Source organism: Humulus lupulus, chromosome 4 (genome assembly GCF_963169125.1).
Source record: "Humulus lupulus chromosome 4, drHumLupu1.1, whole genome shotgun sequence".
Classification (NCBI taxonomy): domain Eukaryota; kingdom Viridiplantae; phylum Streptophyta; class Magnoliopsida; order Rosales; family Cannabaceae; genus Humulus; species Humulus lupulus.
This window is the reverse complement of record NC_084796.1, coordinates 1805185-1825654: the sequence shown is the minus strand read 5'-3', so window position 1 is coordinate 1825654 and position 20470 is coordinate 1805185. Positions and strand designations below refer to the sequence as shown.

Below are 20470 nucleotides of genomic sequence, written 5' to 3'. Positions count from 1 at the left end.
TAATTTGTTTCTTTGCATATTGGATTCTTCCAATTGTTGAATGAACCGTCATGTTCAATTTTTGTTTTATTATGATTATTATATGACGTATATAATACTTTAGTTCCAGTCAAATAATGATACAGTAACAATAAATTTTAGTTTTGGTTTTGGATTTTATCAAAAGTATCTAATATTTTAAATAGATTAATTGAAACAAAATATCACCAAAGTGATCACTTTTGTGTAGATTAATTTAATTAAAATATTAAGATAATTGTATGTATGTATGTATGTATGTAATTCATGCGTTTATTAACGGACCCAAAAGTGAGTTAGTATTTGCTCGAATTTCATGCATACCTGTGGTAATAAATGTGTGACAATTATATAGTATTTTGTGTGAGCAATATGTTAGTCCAAAGATTGCATATTGTTTGACATAACTCATTGTCAATGTTTGATCGCTACAACAAGAGTATCACTTATAGTTAATATTATTGTCCAAAGACTTGATATTGATGTTATATTTGGTATCTTGAGATGGGATTAACCATTATTTGAATTTATTGTTTTATATGGATTATTATGTGAGCTTGTTTTGTTATTTTGTTATATATTCAGTTAATTCATCTACTCCTGCCACAATAACTGCCAATATTAACTCTATTCTCATGCTTAATGGGACAAATTTCAAGAATTGGAAAGGGAAATTACTTGTAAACCTTGGTTGCATGGAATTAGACTATGCATTAAGGCAAGAACAACCTTCACCTCTTATTGCAGAAAGCACTCCTGATGAAAAGATGGAGTTTGAGAGATGGGATCGTTCTAATCGCAGGAGTCTAATGATCATGCAACAATGCATTCCAGAAGCCTTCGGGGCACAGAATCTGAAGAGATCACTAAGGCCAAGGATTTCCTTGATGCAATTGAAAAACGTTTCGCTAGAAATGATAAGGCTGAAATGACTTCACTTCTGGCTTCCTTGATGTCCATGAAGTATAAGGGTCGAGGAAATGTTAGGGAGTACATTATGGAAATGTACCAAATTGCTTCGAAACTTAAGGCACTTAAGATCGAGCTTTATGAGGATTTGCTTGTTCTTATGGTTTTGATATCGCTTCCTGCACATTTTAACCAATTCAAAATTAGTTATAACTGTCAAAGGGAGAAATGGACTCTAAATGAGCTCATTTCTCACTGTGTGCAAGAGGAAGAAAAATTGAAGCAAGATAAAACTGAAAGTGCTCATTTGGCCAGTGCCTCTAAAGATAAGGGCAAGAAAAGGAAATCTGAGAATGAAGCTGCTAAGGGTCCAACCCAAAAGAAACATCAGAAGGATTCAGATGGTTGTTTCTTTTGTAACAAGCCTAGACATGTGAAGAAAAATTGTACCAAGTATCATGCATGGCATGTAAAGAAAGGTATGATTCTTACGTTGGTTTGTTCTGAGGTTAATTTAGTTTCTGTACCTAGAAACACTTGGTGGATAGATTCTGGTGCTACTACTCACATAAGTGTTTCTATGCAGGGTTGTCTGATCTACCGAAAGCCAAGTGATGGTGAAAGACACATCTTCGTGGGCGATGGAAAATCGGTGGAAGTGGAAGCAATTTGGCATTTTAGGTTGTTGTTAGGAACTGGTTTTTATTTGGATTTGAAAAACACTTTTGTTGTACCGTCTTTTAGACGGAATTTAGTTTCTGTTTCTTTGTTGGACAAATTTGGATATTGTTGTTCTTTTGGAAACAATCAGTTTAGTTTGTCTTTAGATTCAAATGTTGTTGGGACTGGTTATTTGAATGCTTATGACAACCTTTATTTACTAGAAACAATTGTATCCTATAATAAAACCTTGCATGTGGAATCACGTGGTACTAAACGCAAATTAAATAAAGCAAATTCAGCGTCACTATGGCATAAACGCTTATGTCACATTTCAAAAGGTAGAATTAAGCGTCTTGTGTATGACGACATTTTAGAGTTTCTTGACTTCACAGACTTTGATGTTTGTGTAGACTGCATCAAGGGAAAACAAACCAAAACCAAGAGATTAGGTGCCAACAGAGCTTCAGATGTCTTAGAATTGATTCATACAGATATTTGTGGGTCATTCCCTACGACATCTTGGAATGGTCAACAATATTTTATATCATTCATAGAAGATTACTCACGTTATGGGTATCTATATCTCATTCATGAAAAATCTCAATCTGTGGACGTGTTCAAAGCTTATAAAGCTGAAGTTGAGAATCAACTCAACAAAAGGATTAAAAACGTCAGATTTGATCGTGGTGGTGAGTACTATGGTAGATATGATGGCTCTGGCGAACAACGTCTAGGACCGTTTGCTAAATTCCTAGAGGAATGTGGTATTGTCCCACAGTACACCATGCCAGGCTCACCTAGCATGAATGGTGTTGCTGAAAGACGAAATAGGACTCTTAAGGATATGGTAAGGAGTATGATTGCTCATTCTACCTTACCTGAGTCCCTCTGGGGAGAAGCTTTAAAGACAACAGCTTACATTCTGAATCGAGTACCAACTAAAGCAGTTGCAAAACCACCTTATGAGCTTTGGACAGGACGAAAGCCTAGTTTAAAACACTTTCACATTTGGGGATGTCCAGCTGAAGCAAGGCCTTATAAGCCACTTGAAAAGAAATTGGACTCCAAAACAGTGAGCAGCTACTTTATTAGTTATTCTAAGCGATCTAGGGGCTATAAGTTTTATGATCCCACAATTAGAAATATTTGTGAGACGGGAACTGCAACACTTTTTGAGGATGTTGAGTTTGGGGGGAGAAATAAGGTAAGAGACATTGCTTTTGAGGAGGAATTGAATTCAAACCCAATTTCTACTATCACTTTTAACAATATTCAGGTTCCTACACCTATCATTCATCAAGAAGTGAATCCAGAACCTCAACAAGACAATGTTGAACAAACCCCTATTCCAAATGAGGAAATTGTTCCAGAAGAACAAACTCAACAACCTCAAGAACCAGTGTCATTAAGGAGGTCCACGAGAGAAAGGAGAAGTGCTATTTCGGATGATTATATTATATTTCTCCAAGAACATGAGGATGACAATGGAATGATGGAAGATGACCCAATCAACTTTCATCAGGCCGTGAAAAGTTCTAACTCTCAAAATTGGATTGAAGTAATGAATGAAGAGTATAAGTCTATGCAGGACAATAAAGTTTGGGAGCTTGTCCCATTACCAGAAGGAAAGAAACCGATTGGTTGCAAATGGATTTTTAAGACAAAACGGGATTCAAAAGGTAATGTGGAAAGGTATAAAGCTCGTCTTGTAGCAAAAGGATATACTCAAAAGGAAGGGATTGACTTTAAAGAGACCTTTTCTCCAGTTTCATCAAAGGACTCTTTTAGGACAATCATGGCACTTGTTGCACATTATGATTTAGAGCTTCATCAAATGGATGTGAAAACATCATTTCTAAATGGAAACATTGATGAAACAATATATATGATGCAGCCTGAAAACTGTGTCAGGAGACCCAAAGAAGATGGTTTGCAAATTGACCAAATCCATTTATGGGCTCAAACAAGCTTCCCGTCAATGGTACCACAAATTTCATCAAGTGATTCTCTCGTTTGGTTTTGAGATGAATGTTGTTGATGATTGTGTGTATCACAAGTTCAGTGGGAGTAAACATGTTTTCCTGGTTTTGTATGTTGATGACATACTGCTTGCCACAAATGATATAGGCATGTTGCACGAAACCAAGAAATTTCTGTCAAGAAATTTTGAGATGAAAGATCTTGGTGACGCCTCTTTTGTTTTAGGAATTCAAATACATCGAGATCATTCTCGGGGTATTCTTGGGTTATCACAAAAGAGCTATATTGATAAAGTGCTTAAAAGATTTGGCATGCAGAACTACAAACCAGGTGATACCCCTGTCGTTAAAGGAGACAAATTTAGTCTTAAGCAATGCCCTAAAGGAAGCCTCGAAGTTCAAGAAATGCAAAAGATTCCTTACGCTTCAGCTATTGGGAGTCTAATGTATGCTCAAGTTTGTACGCGTCCAGATATTGCGTACATTGTTGGAGTATTAGGCAGATACTTAAGCAATCCAGGAATTGATCATTGGAAAGCAGCCAAAAAGGTTATGAGATATTTGAAAAAAACAAGAGATTACATGCTCACATATAGGAGGTCAAATCACTTTGAGATCATTGGGTATTTTGACTCCGACTTTGCGGGATGCCAAGATAGTAGGAGATCCACTTCAGGCTACATATATCTGTTGGGTGGTGGAGCTATATCATGGAGAAGTGCGAAACAAACACTCATAGCTTCATCCACTATGGCAGCATAATTTGTTGCATGTTATGAGGCATCCAACCATGGTATATGGCTAAGGAACTTTGTCACCGGGCTGCGCATTCTAGATGGAATAGAAAGACCACTTAAGTTGTATTGTGACAATAAATCAGCTGTATTGTATTCCAACAACAACAGGAGCTCGACAAAGTCAAAACATATTGACATCAAGTTCCTTGTTGTGAAAGAAATGGTGCAGAATGGACATATTTGTATAGAACACTTAGGTACAAACTCCATGATTGCAGACCCCCTTACAAAGGGTTTGCCACCCAAAGTCTTTCATGAGCACATTGCTCATATGGGTGTTTTAGAGTATGATGATATCTAGATTCAGTGGGAGTTTGTCTTTATTATCCTTTATGTTTTATATTTGTTTCATGAAACTTGTATATTTGGATATTTTTCTGATGAGAAATTAAGTTATTCAGTTTATTTTACTTTGCACATTTAAGCTAAAGTTTTGATCTCCATAAAGTAAAGTAGGACCAAATGAAAATTGGCATGGATAGATCACCATGCATGCAATTTTCATACTACATCATCATGATTGATCTATGTCATTTGACTATATCGACATATGTGACCATTGATGGGATTAGTTGTGATTGATACATCGAAAACCGCTTTGATCCTATGTTGATATAGTTAATGGACGAGATTGCACATGCCTATGGTTGTGATGACAAAGTTATGAGCTCAATAAGGTTAACACATTTATATGTATACATATGTGGCCCAGTGGGAGATTGTTGGGAATTTATTTAGGGCCACAATTGTATATATTTATTGTGTGTTGGGTCATCATATAAATGAGTCAAAATTATGTGATCTATTTTGGAATAAAGTTATGACTTAAGACCATGATTGTCGTGATTTTAATATGTGGATACCATAAGGACAATTTCTAATTTGATGAGGGGCCAAATTAGAAATAGCCAATAAATATTAGTTACTGTTTTGGCAGTTATTAATAAACAGGTAATGGTCCCCAATTTGCAGTACGTACCATTTCACTCTTGAATCCCCATCATCAAGAAACTAAGGTTCCCAAAAAGATTTGACTGCAAATTTGGAAGATCATAACCATTGTACAATCGATTCAATAGATTCCGGTACGCTTCCGCTAATCTTTATTATTTATTGTTTAATTTCTCATGAATTAATTAGGGTTAAATTCAAATTAAAGTATTTCTACAATGGTGTGAAAATTGAATGAAATAAATGAATATTTATAGAAGAAGAAAAATTAATAAATTGTGTGCCAACATCAATTAGAAATGGTAATAATTTAGATATTTTGTTTACAATTGTGTGCCAAACATCTTTTATGCAACGGTGATAATTATTGTTGCTAGCCAATTTTTACATACATATATAATATATAATATGCATAATTTATTTTTTTTAAAATGGGATAGTAAACGTTGTCTTGCCTGATAGAGGTCAGGCAACGATTGCATCAAATTTGAAAAGCAATATCTACTCGTAGCCTGTGAATCCATATCATTAAGCCACTAATTTAACTACATGCACCGAACTTGCTCTTAGGGGCTATTTAGTATCGCAAGTGCAATTGAATTCCTATAAATATAATTTATTTTCAATATTAATTCTTTAAAAATATTAATTTATTTTAAATATCTATTCATGTTATGCTATAATTTCCTAAAAAATAAAATTGACGCGGGAAAATTTAAGCGGGTAAATATATTGAATTTTTTTTTAAAATTTTCTTTCATTTAAAAAAAAGCTCTTTGTCTCTCTCATCTCATGTCCCATTGAGAATTTTTTTGCTCTTCCTTTTCTCAATATCAAGTTCTCAACTTTCTGTCTATCTTCATCTCCACTTTCTCACCTTCTTCTTTGTTTTCCCACCGCTGCCGTCCATATCGCCGGATTTTGCAACCCGGGTCAACTCTACCACCTCCCATTTCTTCTTCACTTGACCCATATCCACATAAAGTTTTCGACTTTTTTTGTGATTCGATTGGTTTTGTATTAGTGAGCTGATCTGAGCTCAAAGGAGAGATCTTGGCATCTGGGTCTGGCTTCTTTTTCGATCTGATTGCGAGTTCTGGTAGCTCAGAGGAGCTCCAGTAAAGGTTTCTGCTTTTAATTCCGCAGGAGATGAGTCAGTGACAATTTCTTGTGGTTTTTTAAAGTCAAAGTCGCCGAAACTAGCAATGAAGGCCCCGGTAGCCTCTCCTAATCCATGCGAAGGTCAGATTTCTCTCTCCTCTCTCTCTCTCTCTCTATATATATATACAATATATAATGTATATGATATATATATATCACAGCTTTGATAGAGCCGACGAATCGGGTAAAACAGTTAATTGGATTTGTCTTTACTGGCTTTGTTTCGATCGTTGTAAGTTTTTGTACGGACTATCTCTTCACTTTCAATCTTTCAATTGGGATTTAAGAGGATAAAGATTCGTCCTTTTTTTCTTTTGGGCCTGTTTTCTCGGGAAACAAACGGAAAAGATGTTGTTGGGTTAATAAGTGGGAATGAATGAAGAACGTTGATATATGACACTTTTAAATTGTGACCCTTTACTTTTTTTAGCTATACTTGTAATAATTATTAAATTAAATTGGGTTATATCTGATATTATATTTCGCCATTTATTGTGGTGTTGGACCCTAGGTATTTTAACAAAATTAAAATAAATATATGCATATAAATAATTCTACACATATTGGTGGAATTGTTATAGAGATTAAACATATATATATATATATAAATAGATGATCAAATATTAAATACCTCTGTTGTAATTGATAGTCTCGATCTACAATTTCTTGTGTTGTTGAACACTATTAGTGTATCTTAACAATTTGTTAGATTAAAATAAATATATGCATATAAACAATTCTACACACGTAGTTAGAATTGTTATAGAGATTGAACATATACGAATAGATGATCGAATATTAAATATCTCTATTGTAATTGATAGTCTCGATCTAATCTACAAAAGTAAAAAGAAAAGAATTAGAATAAAAAGTAAAAAGAAAAGAATTAGAATAAGTACTCGACTTCCAAGTTTTCAGAATGAGATATGAGTTTGGGGATTGGTACTTTATATTTATAGTCTCTGCTGCAGATATTTTCTCAACTTAATTGATTTAAATTAGGGAATTCAAATTCAAATTGGTTTGAACAGATAAGTGTAAACAATTAATTTGATATATTAAATGAATAAAAAATCCATTAGTTATATCATTGATTTTTAATATACATCATTATAAAATATCATAATACTTTAAAATATCACAACACAATTCTCATATGAAAGTGAAGAAATGAAAGGTAAAGCATTCTAACAAACAATGGCAGGAACAGAGAAGAAGAGCATAAAGCCGGAGCTATGGCAGGCGTGCGCTGGGCCGCTGGTGAACTTGCCGCCGGCTGGGACCCACGTGATTTACTTTCCTCAAGGCCACATTGAGCAGGTTTGTGCTGTTTGCTAGTTGCTATTATGTTATGCTACTAAAATCTAAAAACCTCCATTAGCATCTTAATTTTGCTGATATTGTTTCTTCATTCTTAGTTTAGAGTTTGAAACTATAAATAATAGATAATATATTTAATAAATTTGTTTGATTACAATCAATGTCCAACTAGTTTAGTAAAAAAGTGAAGTTTTTATTACAAAAAGCTCACAAATTCCCAATGTTTAAAATACTGCTTTTACGCCTCAAGGCGTTTTGTTTTTGTGAGGCGAGGCGTACGCCTCAAATATTTAATTAAAAAAAATATTTTTATAACATTTAAAGATATAAGGTAAGATTAATATGTCTTATAAAACTCAAACATAGAATAAAAAATGTCATAAAACTTAAACATAAATATCTCATAAATTATCTAAATTTCTAAAATAAAGTTAACTTTAGTAATAATGGGATGATGATTTAGAAATCATATTCCAATTCATCATTGCTTGACAAATCATAAGTTTAAAATAAGTTTTTTTGGACCTATTTATACAAGATTTTTATTTTGGGTTTTTTTGGGCATAAAACAGCCCATTACCCCTGAGGCGCGTTAGTCAAATTCCACCTCACCCGCCTCAACTCAGCGCCTCACTGTAGTGAGGCGTATGCCTCACCTCTGCTAAGCAAGGCGCACGCCTCAATGCGTTTTTTTTCTGCCTCACACTAAGGCGCGCCTAGAAACCGCTTTTTTAAACACTGCAAATTTCATAGGGGTCTGGTCTGGGATGTAAGCAAAGAAAAGAAATGATAAAAATATGTTGACTTTGCTGATATTGTTTGTTCATTCTCAGTTTAGAGTATGTTATATGTTTATCTTGAAACTAGTTTAATAAAGTTGTTAGTTTTGTAACTATAATAATGATTAATATAGATAATTTGTTTACAATTTCCTGTCTTCTCATGTCTTATATCTGAAACTTCCAATCTCAGGTTGCAGCATCCATGAAGAAAGATGTATATGCTCAAATGTCCAACTACCCAAATCTTCCATCCAAGCTATTGTGTCTTCTTCAAAGTGTCAGCCTTCATGTATGTATGGCTAATCTTTGATATTTATCTACAATTGGACACATATTCCTTTGAATAGTTTCTAATCAAGTTTTGTCTTATTTCTTGTGTGTTCTTTCATAAGGCTGACCCAGAAACAGACGAAGTATATGCTCAGATGACACTCCAGCCAGTTCAGACTGTAAGCAATTTATTTAAATCAATTCATTCTTTCTTTTGTTGTTTTCTAAAAGTTATTGATTGGTATCTCTATAGATTTATAAAGATTGTCATTTGAGTTTGGAAAGTAATGCAAATTCAGCATTCTTTCGTTTGTAGGTCGACAAAGAAGCACTGCTGAGGTCTGACTTTGCTCTCAAGACAAATAAACCTCAACCAGAGTTTTTCTGTAAAACGTTGGCAACAACTGATACAAGTATTCATGTGCCCCGCCGTGCAGCAGAGAAGATTTTTCCACCTCTTGTAAGTAGTTGTTGTTGGTGCTATTTAGAGATTTCCAAACATGAATGCAGACTCTCATGTTGTTCTTTTTTCTGTACAAGGATTTCTCTATGCAATCACCTGCTCAAGAACTTGTTGCCAGGGATTTGCATGACAAGGTTTGGATCTTCCACCATATCTGCCTTGGTATGTTGTTCCCTTTTTGGTTAAACAAAATCTTCCAAATTTGGCTTTTTAGGTGCATATTTGGTCATCTCGCTTCTAAATTTTTGCTGTCAATACTTTTTCCCTCTTTTGTCTAGGACAACCGAAATGCCACTTCCTTACAGCCGGTTGGAGTCTGTTTGTTATTAGAAAGAAACTTGTTGATGATGACTCTATTTTATTTATCAGGTATGGTAAACTGAGCTTGTATTTTCTTTTTTTTATGAAGTGCAAAGTACCTCATGTTTGAACCTCTTGAAAGTCATTGCTTGTCATCAGGGATGAGAAGCAACATCTTCGTCTGGGTATTAGACGTGCTAACAGGCAACCTACAAACCTATCATCTTCTGCATTGTCAAGTGACAGTATGCATATTGAAACTCTGGCAGCAGCTGCTCACGCTGCAGCCAACAATAGACCCTTCACGGTATTCTACAATCCTAGGTTGGTATGACAATTTTTCCTAGAAGTGGAAATTCTTACTAAGCTTTCATTAATACAAAGTTTGATATCTTATTACATGTTATTATGTTAACTGTGTAATTTGTCTTTGCATGTTCAGGTATAGTCCATCAGAATTTGTTATTCCTTTAGCCAAGTACTACAAGGCAGTGTGCAGAAACCAAATATCACTTGGCATGCATTTTCAGATGATGTTTGAAATCGAAAAGTCAAGAACAACAAGGTAGTCATACGTTTGTACTTACAAAAGAACCTGACATTGGTTTATGCTTAGATTTGCTTAGATCTCAATTAACATATTGCCTTCTAAATTTCAAGAATGTTTTTGCAATGCTGATGAATAAGGATAATTTTGGGCTGAAATCAAAATGAATTCATGTGGCAGTTTTATGGGTACAATCACGGGTATTAGTGATCTTGATCCCGCTAGATGGAAGAATTCGCAGTGGCGTAATTTGCAGGTTAGCTGATGGGGAAACTTGTTTCTTCTCCTCTCTCTTCATTTGATGATATTAGTATTTTTCCTGACTATTATTGTAGAATAGTAATGTGATATCCTTTTGTATACTTGAATAGGTTGGTTGGTGTGACAAGTCAAGGGAAAGGCATAACAGGGTCTCAATCTGGGAGATTGAACCTGTTCCATTTTTAATCTGCTCCCGTCCATTTTTCAGACCAAAGCGTCCAAGGCAAGCGAGTATGCCAGGTAAGAGATCAACAATATAACCATTCTCTAACTTTTGTTGTAATGTTGATTAACATGGCCTTGTGGAGATATGATAAGTGATCAACTTTGGTATCTATTTTGTAGATGTTGGCATTGTCATGAAGGGCAACCAGGGTTCTCCTGACTTAAGCTTAGCTCAGTGGTTGAACATGCCTCACAACCCTGCCTTAACCTGCTCCACCCAGCCAAATTACATGCAAAATCTTCCTGGAGCTGATATTTTTCAGCAGTTGGGCTTGTCAGCACCTCAAACAAATCAGGCAAACAACTTACAGTTTGGTTCCCAGAGGTTACCTCAGCAAGCACAACAGCATGATCAGCTCCCAAATTTGCCTTCCCCAATCAACTCTCCGGGATCTGTTATGCAAACACAACCACAGCAACAGATGAGTGATGTTGTGGTTAATCAAACATGCTCCGGTTCACCAACACCTGTTCCTGAGCCTTCTCCTTGTCAGCCTCAAAAATATCAAACATACTTTGGTTCCCCAAACCAACCATCAACAGTTTTGCCGTCTGTGGGAGCTTTTACAGTTCAGTGCGCTGCTTGTTTTAAATGGAGGCTCATTCCAACAAAAGAGAAGTATGAAGAATTTCGTGAACATATTCTGGAGCAACCTTTTTTCTGTGAAACTGCTCGCGAATGGCGGCCTGATATTTCATGTGATGATCCAGCTGATGTAAACCAAGATGGCAGCATGCTTTGGGTAATTGATAAGCCTAATATTGCTCAGTCCCCTCCTGGTTGGCAACGGTTGCTGCAGATCAGAGGTGAAGGAAGCGCCAAGTTTGCAGCAGATGTGTATGAATCATTCTCTTCTTTGATGTGTTATCACTATCTTCAAAATCTCTTGAGCATTTTCTAACACTCTTGAGTACAAAACATTGCAGGTACTATGTGGCACCATCAGGAAAGAAACTTTGTTCAATGGTGGACATCCAAAAGTATGTCCTTGCTTGCTGTAAATATAGATTCACATGAGGACATGCCTTGTTACTCGGTGTTAAAAGTGCACTAATCTTCCTGCTGATTTCATCTTAACAGGTATTTATTGGAACATTCAGAGCACACAAGAGATGGAGTGACATTGTCGCGATTTTCGTTTCAAATCCCAATGCTGCTGTAGGGAAATCATACAAAGGATCACCCTACTCATTTACTGGTTTCTTGTGATGATGATGATGATGATGAAAGTGGGCATCTTAGACCTGGTTTTGGTATGCTGCATAAAACTATACTACATTCTTCTCTAAAATAAGTGACAAAGCAATGGCAAAGGCAATGCTTTTGTGTTTTTTCTTGTTTGGTTAGACCTTTCAGTACAAACTGCCTTTGCTGCATGGTATACTATAAGCAAAAGCTGATGCTAAACTGAAAATCACTGGTGTTGCTGCAGTGAACCCCTTAGCATGGGCTGGTTCAGATGACTTCACTTACTTGCAGCTTGTTCCTCCCTCCATTTATGATCATGTTAACTGACCTGAGAAGAGGCAAGCAACACAAATTCCAAGCTCTGCAACTTTTGACCTCTCTTGTGTAGCTATATATATATATATATATATATATATATAGGGGAATTCTCCTATAGGAGCTTTACTTTAAGCACTACCGGTAGGGCTCTCAGTATTTACAATCCGTGAACAGTTTTCATGCATGATTTTTTTTTTATGATTGTGTATATTGTAGCTATTGAGAGCATCTTGCAAATTTTCAGAAAATTTCGAATAGTTTACAGTACTGAAAATTAGGTTTAAACATGTTGCACGCGTGATTAATTTTTTTTATGCGCGTGGAAAACATGTTTGAATTTAGTTTTCGGTACTGTAAATTATTTGGAATTTTCTGAAAATTTGCAAGATACTCTAAATAGCTACAATATACACGGTCATAAAAAAAAGTCGTGCCGAAAACTATTCACAAGTCGAGAAACACTGAGAGCCTTACTGGTAGGGCTTAAAAGTGATTCTCTTATAGGAGAATTGTCCTATATATATATATATAGCTCATGATATTGAAAAGCTGGGATGGTGACTTCAGGGAACCCCATTAATACAAGATTGAAAATATTGATGATTTGTTTCTTTTATTTTTTCTCATGTTACCAAACAATCATATCTGATGTAAATTTGGGTAGATGATAAACTTTTTTGATGGATTAAATCATTCTAATTCTATGTTTTTCTATTCACCCTTAAGGTGAATGATGAACTGTTATTTATATTTAATATGAATACATGTAATTGAGAAATGTTGTTGTGTGGGCTTAATTGTTGTTTGTCACATGTGACAATGGGCTTTGATACCAGCCCAAATTGAAATAACACTCCTTTTTTTTTTTTACAATAATGTGTAGATGTATCTCAGTCTATTCTTGACAAAAGAAAATATATTTATTTATATATATAGGGGAATTCTTTGAGGTGTTTTGCTTTAAGTTTCATTGGTGGGGTTTTCAATATTCTTGACCCATGAATGGTTTTTGGTGTAATTTTTTTTATAATTGTAGCTATTTAGAATATATGCAAATTTTTATAAAATTCTAAATAACATGTTGCATGCGTGACTAATTTTTTTTATGTGCGTGGAAACATGTTTGAACCTAGTTTTCAGTACTATAAACTATTCGAAATTTTCTGAAAATTTGCATGATGCTCTAAATAGCCTACAATATACACGGTCATAAAAAATATTGCACCGAAAATTGTTCACGGAATGAAAATACTGAGAGCCCCACTGATAGGACTTAAAGTAAAGCCACTATAAAAGAATTATCATATATATATATATATAAATGATCTAAAGGATTAAGTATAATTTAATACTGAGTATTAAACTTTTGAATTTGTAAAATATATTTTATTTTTATTTTTTAAATATCAAAAACTTTGACCATATACACCAAAAGAAGATGAAACATTTTACTAGCTATTGGGTAATGATGAAATTGATTATTCACTATTTCAAACTCTACAATTCAATTGATACTTCAGAATTTCAAACCATACATGAGCTAGGCAAAGCAATGTGAACCAACAAGGGTGGCCATCTTTTTCACTTTGGTCTCTTCATTCTTTCCATTGAAGTACTTTTCATACATGCTATAATTAATTATAGTTGCTTATTTTTCAATTAATTTTAATTTTATAGTTGATGACCTAGATTTGAGAGATATGTTATGAGTTAGACACATATTTACTATTTATATTATATATATATGGGTCCTTGGCAAAATGACCTATTTTTTGAAGTCATTTTACACTCTGGTCTAGTTTTAATCATTTTTTGCAAAATAACCTCTGACACATTCTGGACAGCTGGTCGAAATTTTAGACAGATATCATTTTGTAAAAAATTATCAAAAATAGGACAGAGTACAAAATGACTTCAAAAAAGATGTCATTTTCAACAATTACTCTATACATTTATATAGCCCGACATAGTTGATATCAATTGTTTGAATCAAACCTGACCTGACTGTAAATATAGGCGGGTCAGGTCTTCGCCCATGACTTTATTTTTTGTTATATACATATTCAAATTAAGAAAATTGTCATTTTCCATGTTTTAATTAGATAAATGCTATATTTTGTCTAGAGATTTCATTATGTGGGAGAAGAGCTTGACTTTGGCATGTGTGTTTGCATTCAATGTAGCTTTGAAGTGATCTCTCTCACACTTTGCTAATGTTTATATGTCCAAATTCCATTTACATATTATCAACATTATGTGGTTGCATTTCATTTTCTCCTTTTCAATCATATCATGAGGATTGTTCCCCACTATAATATTATTCAAACCCCACTATATGTTTTAATTAATTAATTCCATCCAGAATCCCAAAAAAATTGTAAAAAAAAATAACCCCACTAAATGTATTATACATATACATATATATAAATATATTATGGAGAATTCTCCTATAGCTAATTATATGTCCAAATTCGATTTACATAATATCAACATTACGTGGTTGCTTTTCACACGCATAAAAAAAATTATTCACGCGTACAACAACATATTTGAACATAATTTTCGGTACTGTAAACTATTCAGAATTTTCTAAAAATCATGCCGATGTTCTAAATAGCTACAATATACACGGTTATAAAATAAAATCGCGCTAAAAACTGTTCAAAGGTCAAAAACACTGAGGGTCCCACTGGTAGGGCTCAAAATGAAGTCTCCGTAAGAGAATTGTCCATTATATTATACATTACATCTAAAAAAAATATCTAAATAAATATGTCTTTGCCATTGCTAGCTGTAGTAGTGTGACATATATATATTGGAAGATGTACCATTAAGATTTACACATGGATGTTGGATATATTCATACAAATACAATTAATGCATTTTTTGGCCATATATATAAAATAAATATATATCTCATTCATGGTGGAATTAAAAATTCAGAGCAGCTAAGTACAATAATATAATTAATCAATTATTATCTTGATGCATATATATATTAATATATATATATATACTTGTCAATATTAATTATTATGTACAATAATAATAATAATAATAATAATAATGATCTTTCTCCTCACAAGTCCGATGTAATAAAATAAAATATGCTAGTTGTTTTTGTTAGGTATGTGGGAAAGAAAAAAAAATGATTATGTTGTAAAATTACTATTTTATACTTAAAATTATTAAGACAATATTTTAATTCAAATATATTTTAGATTTTTTACTTTTATTTTTTATAAGACTAACAGAAATTGAAGATGAAAAAAACTTGGTAGTTCTCACTATATATTTTTCTTCTCATTTTTTTTCTCATTTTTTTTCCTTCATTTTTTCATCTTATGAGACTAACTCAATTTAATTTTTTTCATTTCACTTTTCTCTCCTCTATTTTCTTTCTTCTTACTTTTCTTCACTACCAAACATGGGGTTATTTAGTGTTGTTTTTTTTCACTTCACTTGTATTTTTTTTTTAAGAAAAAGAATTTATATATATATATATAGATTTTTTTTTTTTGATAGCAGCTTTCACTTTGAAAGGTTAGGAAGAAACCCATATGGGAAGGTAGCTTTATAGTGTGAAATTAATAAAAGTAGGTACACTTTTTTGAATTTTTAGAGATGAAAAAGATGCATGCATATATATAATTAATTATGTATGGACTACACTACTACCATAGCTACGTACGTACTATATAGCTATGAAATAAATTGTAAAAAGATGGGGTACATCTATCGATATATCAATTGATATATATATATATATATATATATATATGGTCCTCTCTTTTTGATATGTCACCCAATGAGATCACTATTGAACATGTGTGTCTACTTTTTCTCACAAGCCTTATCTATATACAATCAATATATATATAAAGAGGACAATTCTTTTATAGGGTTTCACTTTAAGCCCTACCAGTAGGGCTCTCAATGTTTTTCGACCTCTGAACAGTTTTCGGCACGACTTTTTTTTTATGACCGTGATCATCCTGCAAATTTTCAGAAAATTCCGAATAATTTACAGTACCGAAAACTAGGTTCAAACATATTGCTTTCCACGCGCATAAAAAAAATTAGTCACATGTGCAACAATATGTTCGAACCAAGTTTTAAGTATCGTGAACTATTCGAAATTTTCTGAAAATCGCGCTGATGCTCTAAATAGCTACAATATATATGGTTATATAAAAAATCGCGCTGAAAACTATTTAAAGATCGAGAACACTGAGAGCTCCACCGGTAGGGCTTAAAGTTAAGCCCCTATCGAAGAATTCCTCTATATATATATATTCTCAATATCTTTTTCTACTTACTTTACAACTTTTGATTGGTTTAATGGAAAGAAAAGTAGTGATAGAGGTAATACAGGGGAAATAAAATATTTATGTTATATTAGTTAGTATAGAGATATGAAGGAAAATAAGATAAATATAAAATTATAGTTTTATAATTTTATATAAATAGTTTTGAATAAAAATAAGAGTAAATAAGTTATTTTGATTTAGATGTATATTAGGGACGTCTTTGGAAACAACTGTGTAATTACTAGGATAGTAAAATACAAAGTATGTTTGCATGTCAAGTGATAATTACTTATAAATTCTTATTGTCATGTTCAGCAAAACAATTAGTAATTACACAAAAAAATAATATTACGTAAGAAATACGTTTTCAAATTGATAGTAATGAGTAATAACATATTGTAATTACACTCAATTCTCATGAGGGTTATAAGAATTAAAGAGTCTGATTGAGACCTCTCAATTAGCTCAAATTACATAGTTACTGTGAAATTAAATGGTCAGACAAACACGCAAAATTGAGTAATTACTCTGAATTATACAAAATTCCAAGAAGAATAAAAATTCTCTACTTTTCTCTTCAATTTGAAATTAATAAATATTGGTGGGGTTTACTAATTTTAATTCCTCCCATTGTTCTTATTCATCATCTTTTCTTTTTAACCAAATAAACAATTTGGAATGAATAGTAAGAGAATTTGCTACAATTTGGGTAATTCTTGAGAGATCATGATAGTGGGCCCAAAGTGAGGTAAGATGACCAAGTTTGGATCCCTACGCTTTGGTAGGAATCTAGAGGCTGGCCTGGCCTGGCCCAGTACACTTGTGTGCTTGTATAGGGAAGCCCTACAAGCACCGAGTTCGTCTCCCAAGGCCTCGGGGTCACTTCATGCTATCCGAGTCTATCTATTTATTTGCCAAATGAGCTCATCCTGTAATTTGCCACATCAATTAAGGGCAAACCTTTCCTTTTGCCTCCAAGGATAAGTCCATTTTGCTAAGCTTATGAGCATCTAATGGCTATAAATGGGTGTCACATGCAAGTCCATGTTTGAGATTTATAGCCTAAAGAGAAAGTATAAGTCTCAAGCATAGTAAATCAACTAGTGACTATTGACATTTCTTTCATTTGCTTCATTCTATATAACAAATGAATAAAATTCTACACCAACAAACATGATTAAGTTAAATCATATTTTATTATTATTTTAAAGTAAAATATATTTATTTATATCTTACATTAAAGTTTTTTTTTAATTATCTATATTTAGCTAAAATAGAGTGTGATTAGAGTTAGCTAGCTAGCTATATATATTTTTAGTTATTTGAATTACAATTTTGCTTATTAAAAAAATAGAGTGATGTTTTTAGTTTAATTAAAAGTTTAGACGTTACTACATATATATATATATATTGTGAAACTAATTAATGTTTTTATATATATGGATCTTTGTGTGATCTTCAAATATATATAGATTTGCATATGTTGATCGAGGACCTCAATCTAAAGTTAGGGACTCCAAATTTTATAAGAATATAATTTTTTTTATATGCATAATTAAGATTTCTAAATTTAAAAATTATCATTTTTATATATGATAATCAATTAAAAAAATCAAATTTTGTATTGGGTACAAAAATTTCAGAGAAGGGACCTTAATTTGGCACATACAGTTGTTTTTCCTTAGCATATTAGCTAGGTTAAGTAATTATTTGTATATATAAATTTAGGAATTTTCTTAGCTAGGGGCATGATTTTTGCCCCTACCGTATGGACATTTTTTATTTTCAGCATTTTGAGAAATTATAAACTAATTTTTTTGCATGATGTCGTACAATATAATTATAACAAACTTCCCGTCAACTTTCGAGAAATTCCGAATAATTTATGGTGCCGAAATCAGAGTTCAAACAGTCATTTATACACATGCCTAATTTTTTTTATACGCATAGAAAACATATTGTTTGAACTCTAATTTCGATACTGTAAATTATTCAGAATTTTCTGAAAATTTAATTATAATTTATCTGAGTATCAAAAATAAAAAATGTTCTTACGGCAGGTAATGCCCCTACCTAAAAAGCTCCCTATAAATTTATATATATATAATTATAGGATAATTCTTCTATAGGGGCTTCACTTTAAGCCCTACCGGTGGGACTCTCAGTGTTTCTTGACCCGTGAACAGTTTTTGGCGCGATTTTTTTTATGACCGTGTATATTATAGCTATTTAGAGCATCCTGCAAATTTTCAGAAAATTCTGAATAGTTTACAGAAGCGAAAACTATGTTCAAACATGTTGTTTTCCACTTGCATAAAAAAAAGTAGTCACGCGTGCAACATGTTTGAACCTAGTTTTCAGTACTGTAAACTATTCGGAATTTTCTGAAAATTTGTAAGATGCTCTAAATAGCTACAATATATACGGTCATAAAAAAAATTGCGCCAAAAACTGTTCACGGGTCAAGAAACACTGAGAGCCCCATCGATAGGGCTTAAAATGAAATCCCCATAGGAGAATTCCCCTATAATTTTATATGCTGGGAATACATGTCTTTGTCTAATAATTAATTGTTTGTCTTAAGGTAAAACCAAACCATAATTAACAAAGACCCACCACCAACATATAACTCCCCAAGTATAGCCATGAAAGTTTAGTCACTTACCAAATGATATTGATTTTTTGTCCTAAAATATTGGTTTATATAATTGAAAAAAAAACTATATATGTGCAAATAATTATCACATGCCACTTTATTGGAGGCAAATTGAAAAAGCAAATGTGTACATAAATATGGCTTTATATACTACTTTTTTCAATATGGTTACCCTAAATATGGTGAATTTTTCATTGAAATAATTGAGGTATATGACTTGCATGTGCTCTATGAATAATATATAAAAGAAGGACCATTTATTATTTGTATGGTTGTAATAATAGAAGACACCATTTTGTCAAAAAGAAAAAAAATAATAATAGAACACACTATCTTTTTTAAGTTGTCGATTTTATTCCAATTGTGGTAATTTTGTTATACAAATTGGAGGCAAAAATTATATAGTTATATTAATTATATAAAGTATTTATATTTTTAAAAAATTAATTATTTGAAGATATAATACTATAAATACATAGATGAGTATCAACATATAGAAATTACATATATAAAAATATTATGTCAAAATAATTTAGTGAGAGTACAATTTAAAAAATTTGTAAAAAAAAAACTAAAATTTAACTTTTAAAACCTTAGGGCGAGTTGCCTCTCTTGTTATTAGTTGGGTCTGCCCGAACTATTATATATTTTAGATTTAAATTTAGATTGACTAACAACCGTTCGATCAATCTACTCATAATATTTTTTTTAATATTAGGAATGTAATTATATTGAAACTAATTAAAAGCTTGGAGAAGAGAAAAAATGAGGGACCAAAAATTGCCAAATAACATAAAATTGAAGACCATCTAAACAAATAAGCAAACGAGGTAATATGAACCAGATAAAATCCAAACCCTAACCCTAGCATGTACAGAAAAATTACAAAAGATAAATAATTGTCCACAAATACACGAATTAAGATCTCTTGTCAAATTAGTGTGTCTCATATTGTGGCTAACCAATATAATTCTGACACTTCATATTAAAACCTAACTTGTTGTGAAAAAGCAGTAGCAATTTTTTATAAATGAAATATTAAATATGAAGTGTCACAATTACATTGGTTAGACACACTAATTTGACGGGAGATACCATGCATGGATACGACGTGGCGAAATGTGATTGGTTGGTTGTGATGATGTAATGTGTATTATATATATATATATTAGGAGGAGACATTGGTGGACCCCACATCCACATAGGACGTGTCAATGCCTTGTGGACACAACAAAACCCCAACATGTTGCCTTGTTCTTTACCCACATGTCCATTACACTTGGTCGTTTTCTTCTTCTTCTTCCTCTTCTTATTATTATTATTACTATTACTATTATTATTATTATTATTC

The 20470-nt window shown here is 32.7% G+C and overlaps 1 protein-coding gene across 3 annotated transcripts; it reads left to right on the top strand.

Annotated features, from left to right (window-relative positions):
* Positions 1 to 6123: 6123 nt before the first annotated feature.
* Positions 6124 to 13023, top strand: LOC133829591 (auxin response factor 19-like). Of its 3 annotated transcripts, none has more exons than XR_009891835.1 (15): positions 6125 to 6559; positions 7689 to 7798; positions 8771 to 8869; positions 8973 to 9029; positions 9167 to 9310; positions 9391 to 9475; positions 9592 to 9682; positions 9773 to 9937; positions 10056 to 10178; positions 10341 to 10416; positions 10532 to 10661; positions 10767 to 11484; positions 11574 to 11627; positions 11728 to 11900; positions 12080 to 13023. XR_009891835.1 is itself a non-coding variant. In XM_062259317.1 (14 exons), the coding sequence occupies exons 1-14, from the start codon at positions 6523 to 6525 to the stop codon at positions 11807 to 11809; spliced, it is 1977 nt and encodes a 658-aa protein (XP_062115301.1). In that variant the 5' UTR covers positions 6124 to 6522; the 3' UTR covers positions 11810 to 13023. The 3 variants fall into 3 exon arrangements, 1 of the variants encoding a protein (XP_062115301.1); XR_009891834.1 differs by having other exon boundaries at positions 7683 to 7798; XM_062259317.1 differs by having other exon boundaries at positions 6124 to 6559; positions 7683 to 7798; positions 11728 to 13023.
* The last annotated feature ends 7447 nt before the right edge of the window (positions 13024 to 20470 follow it).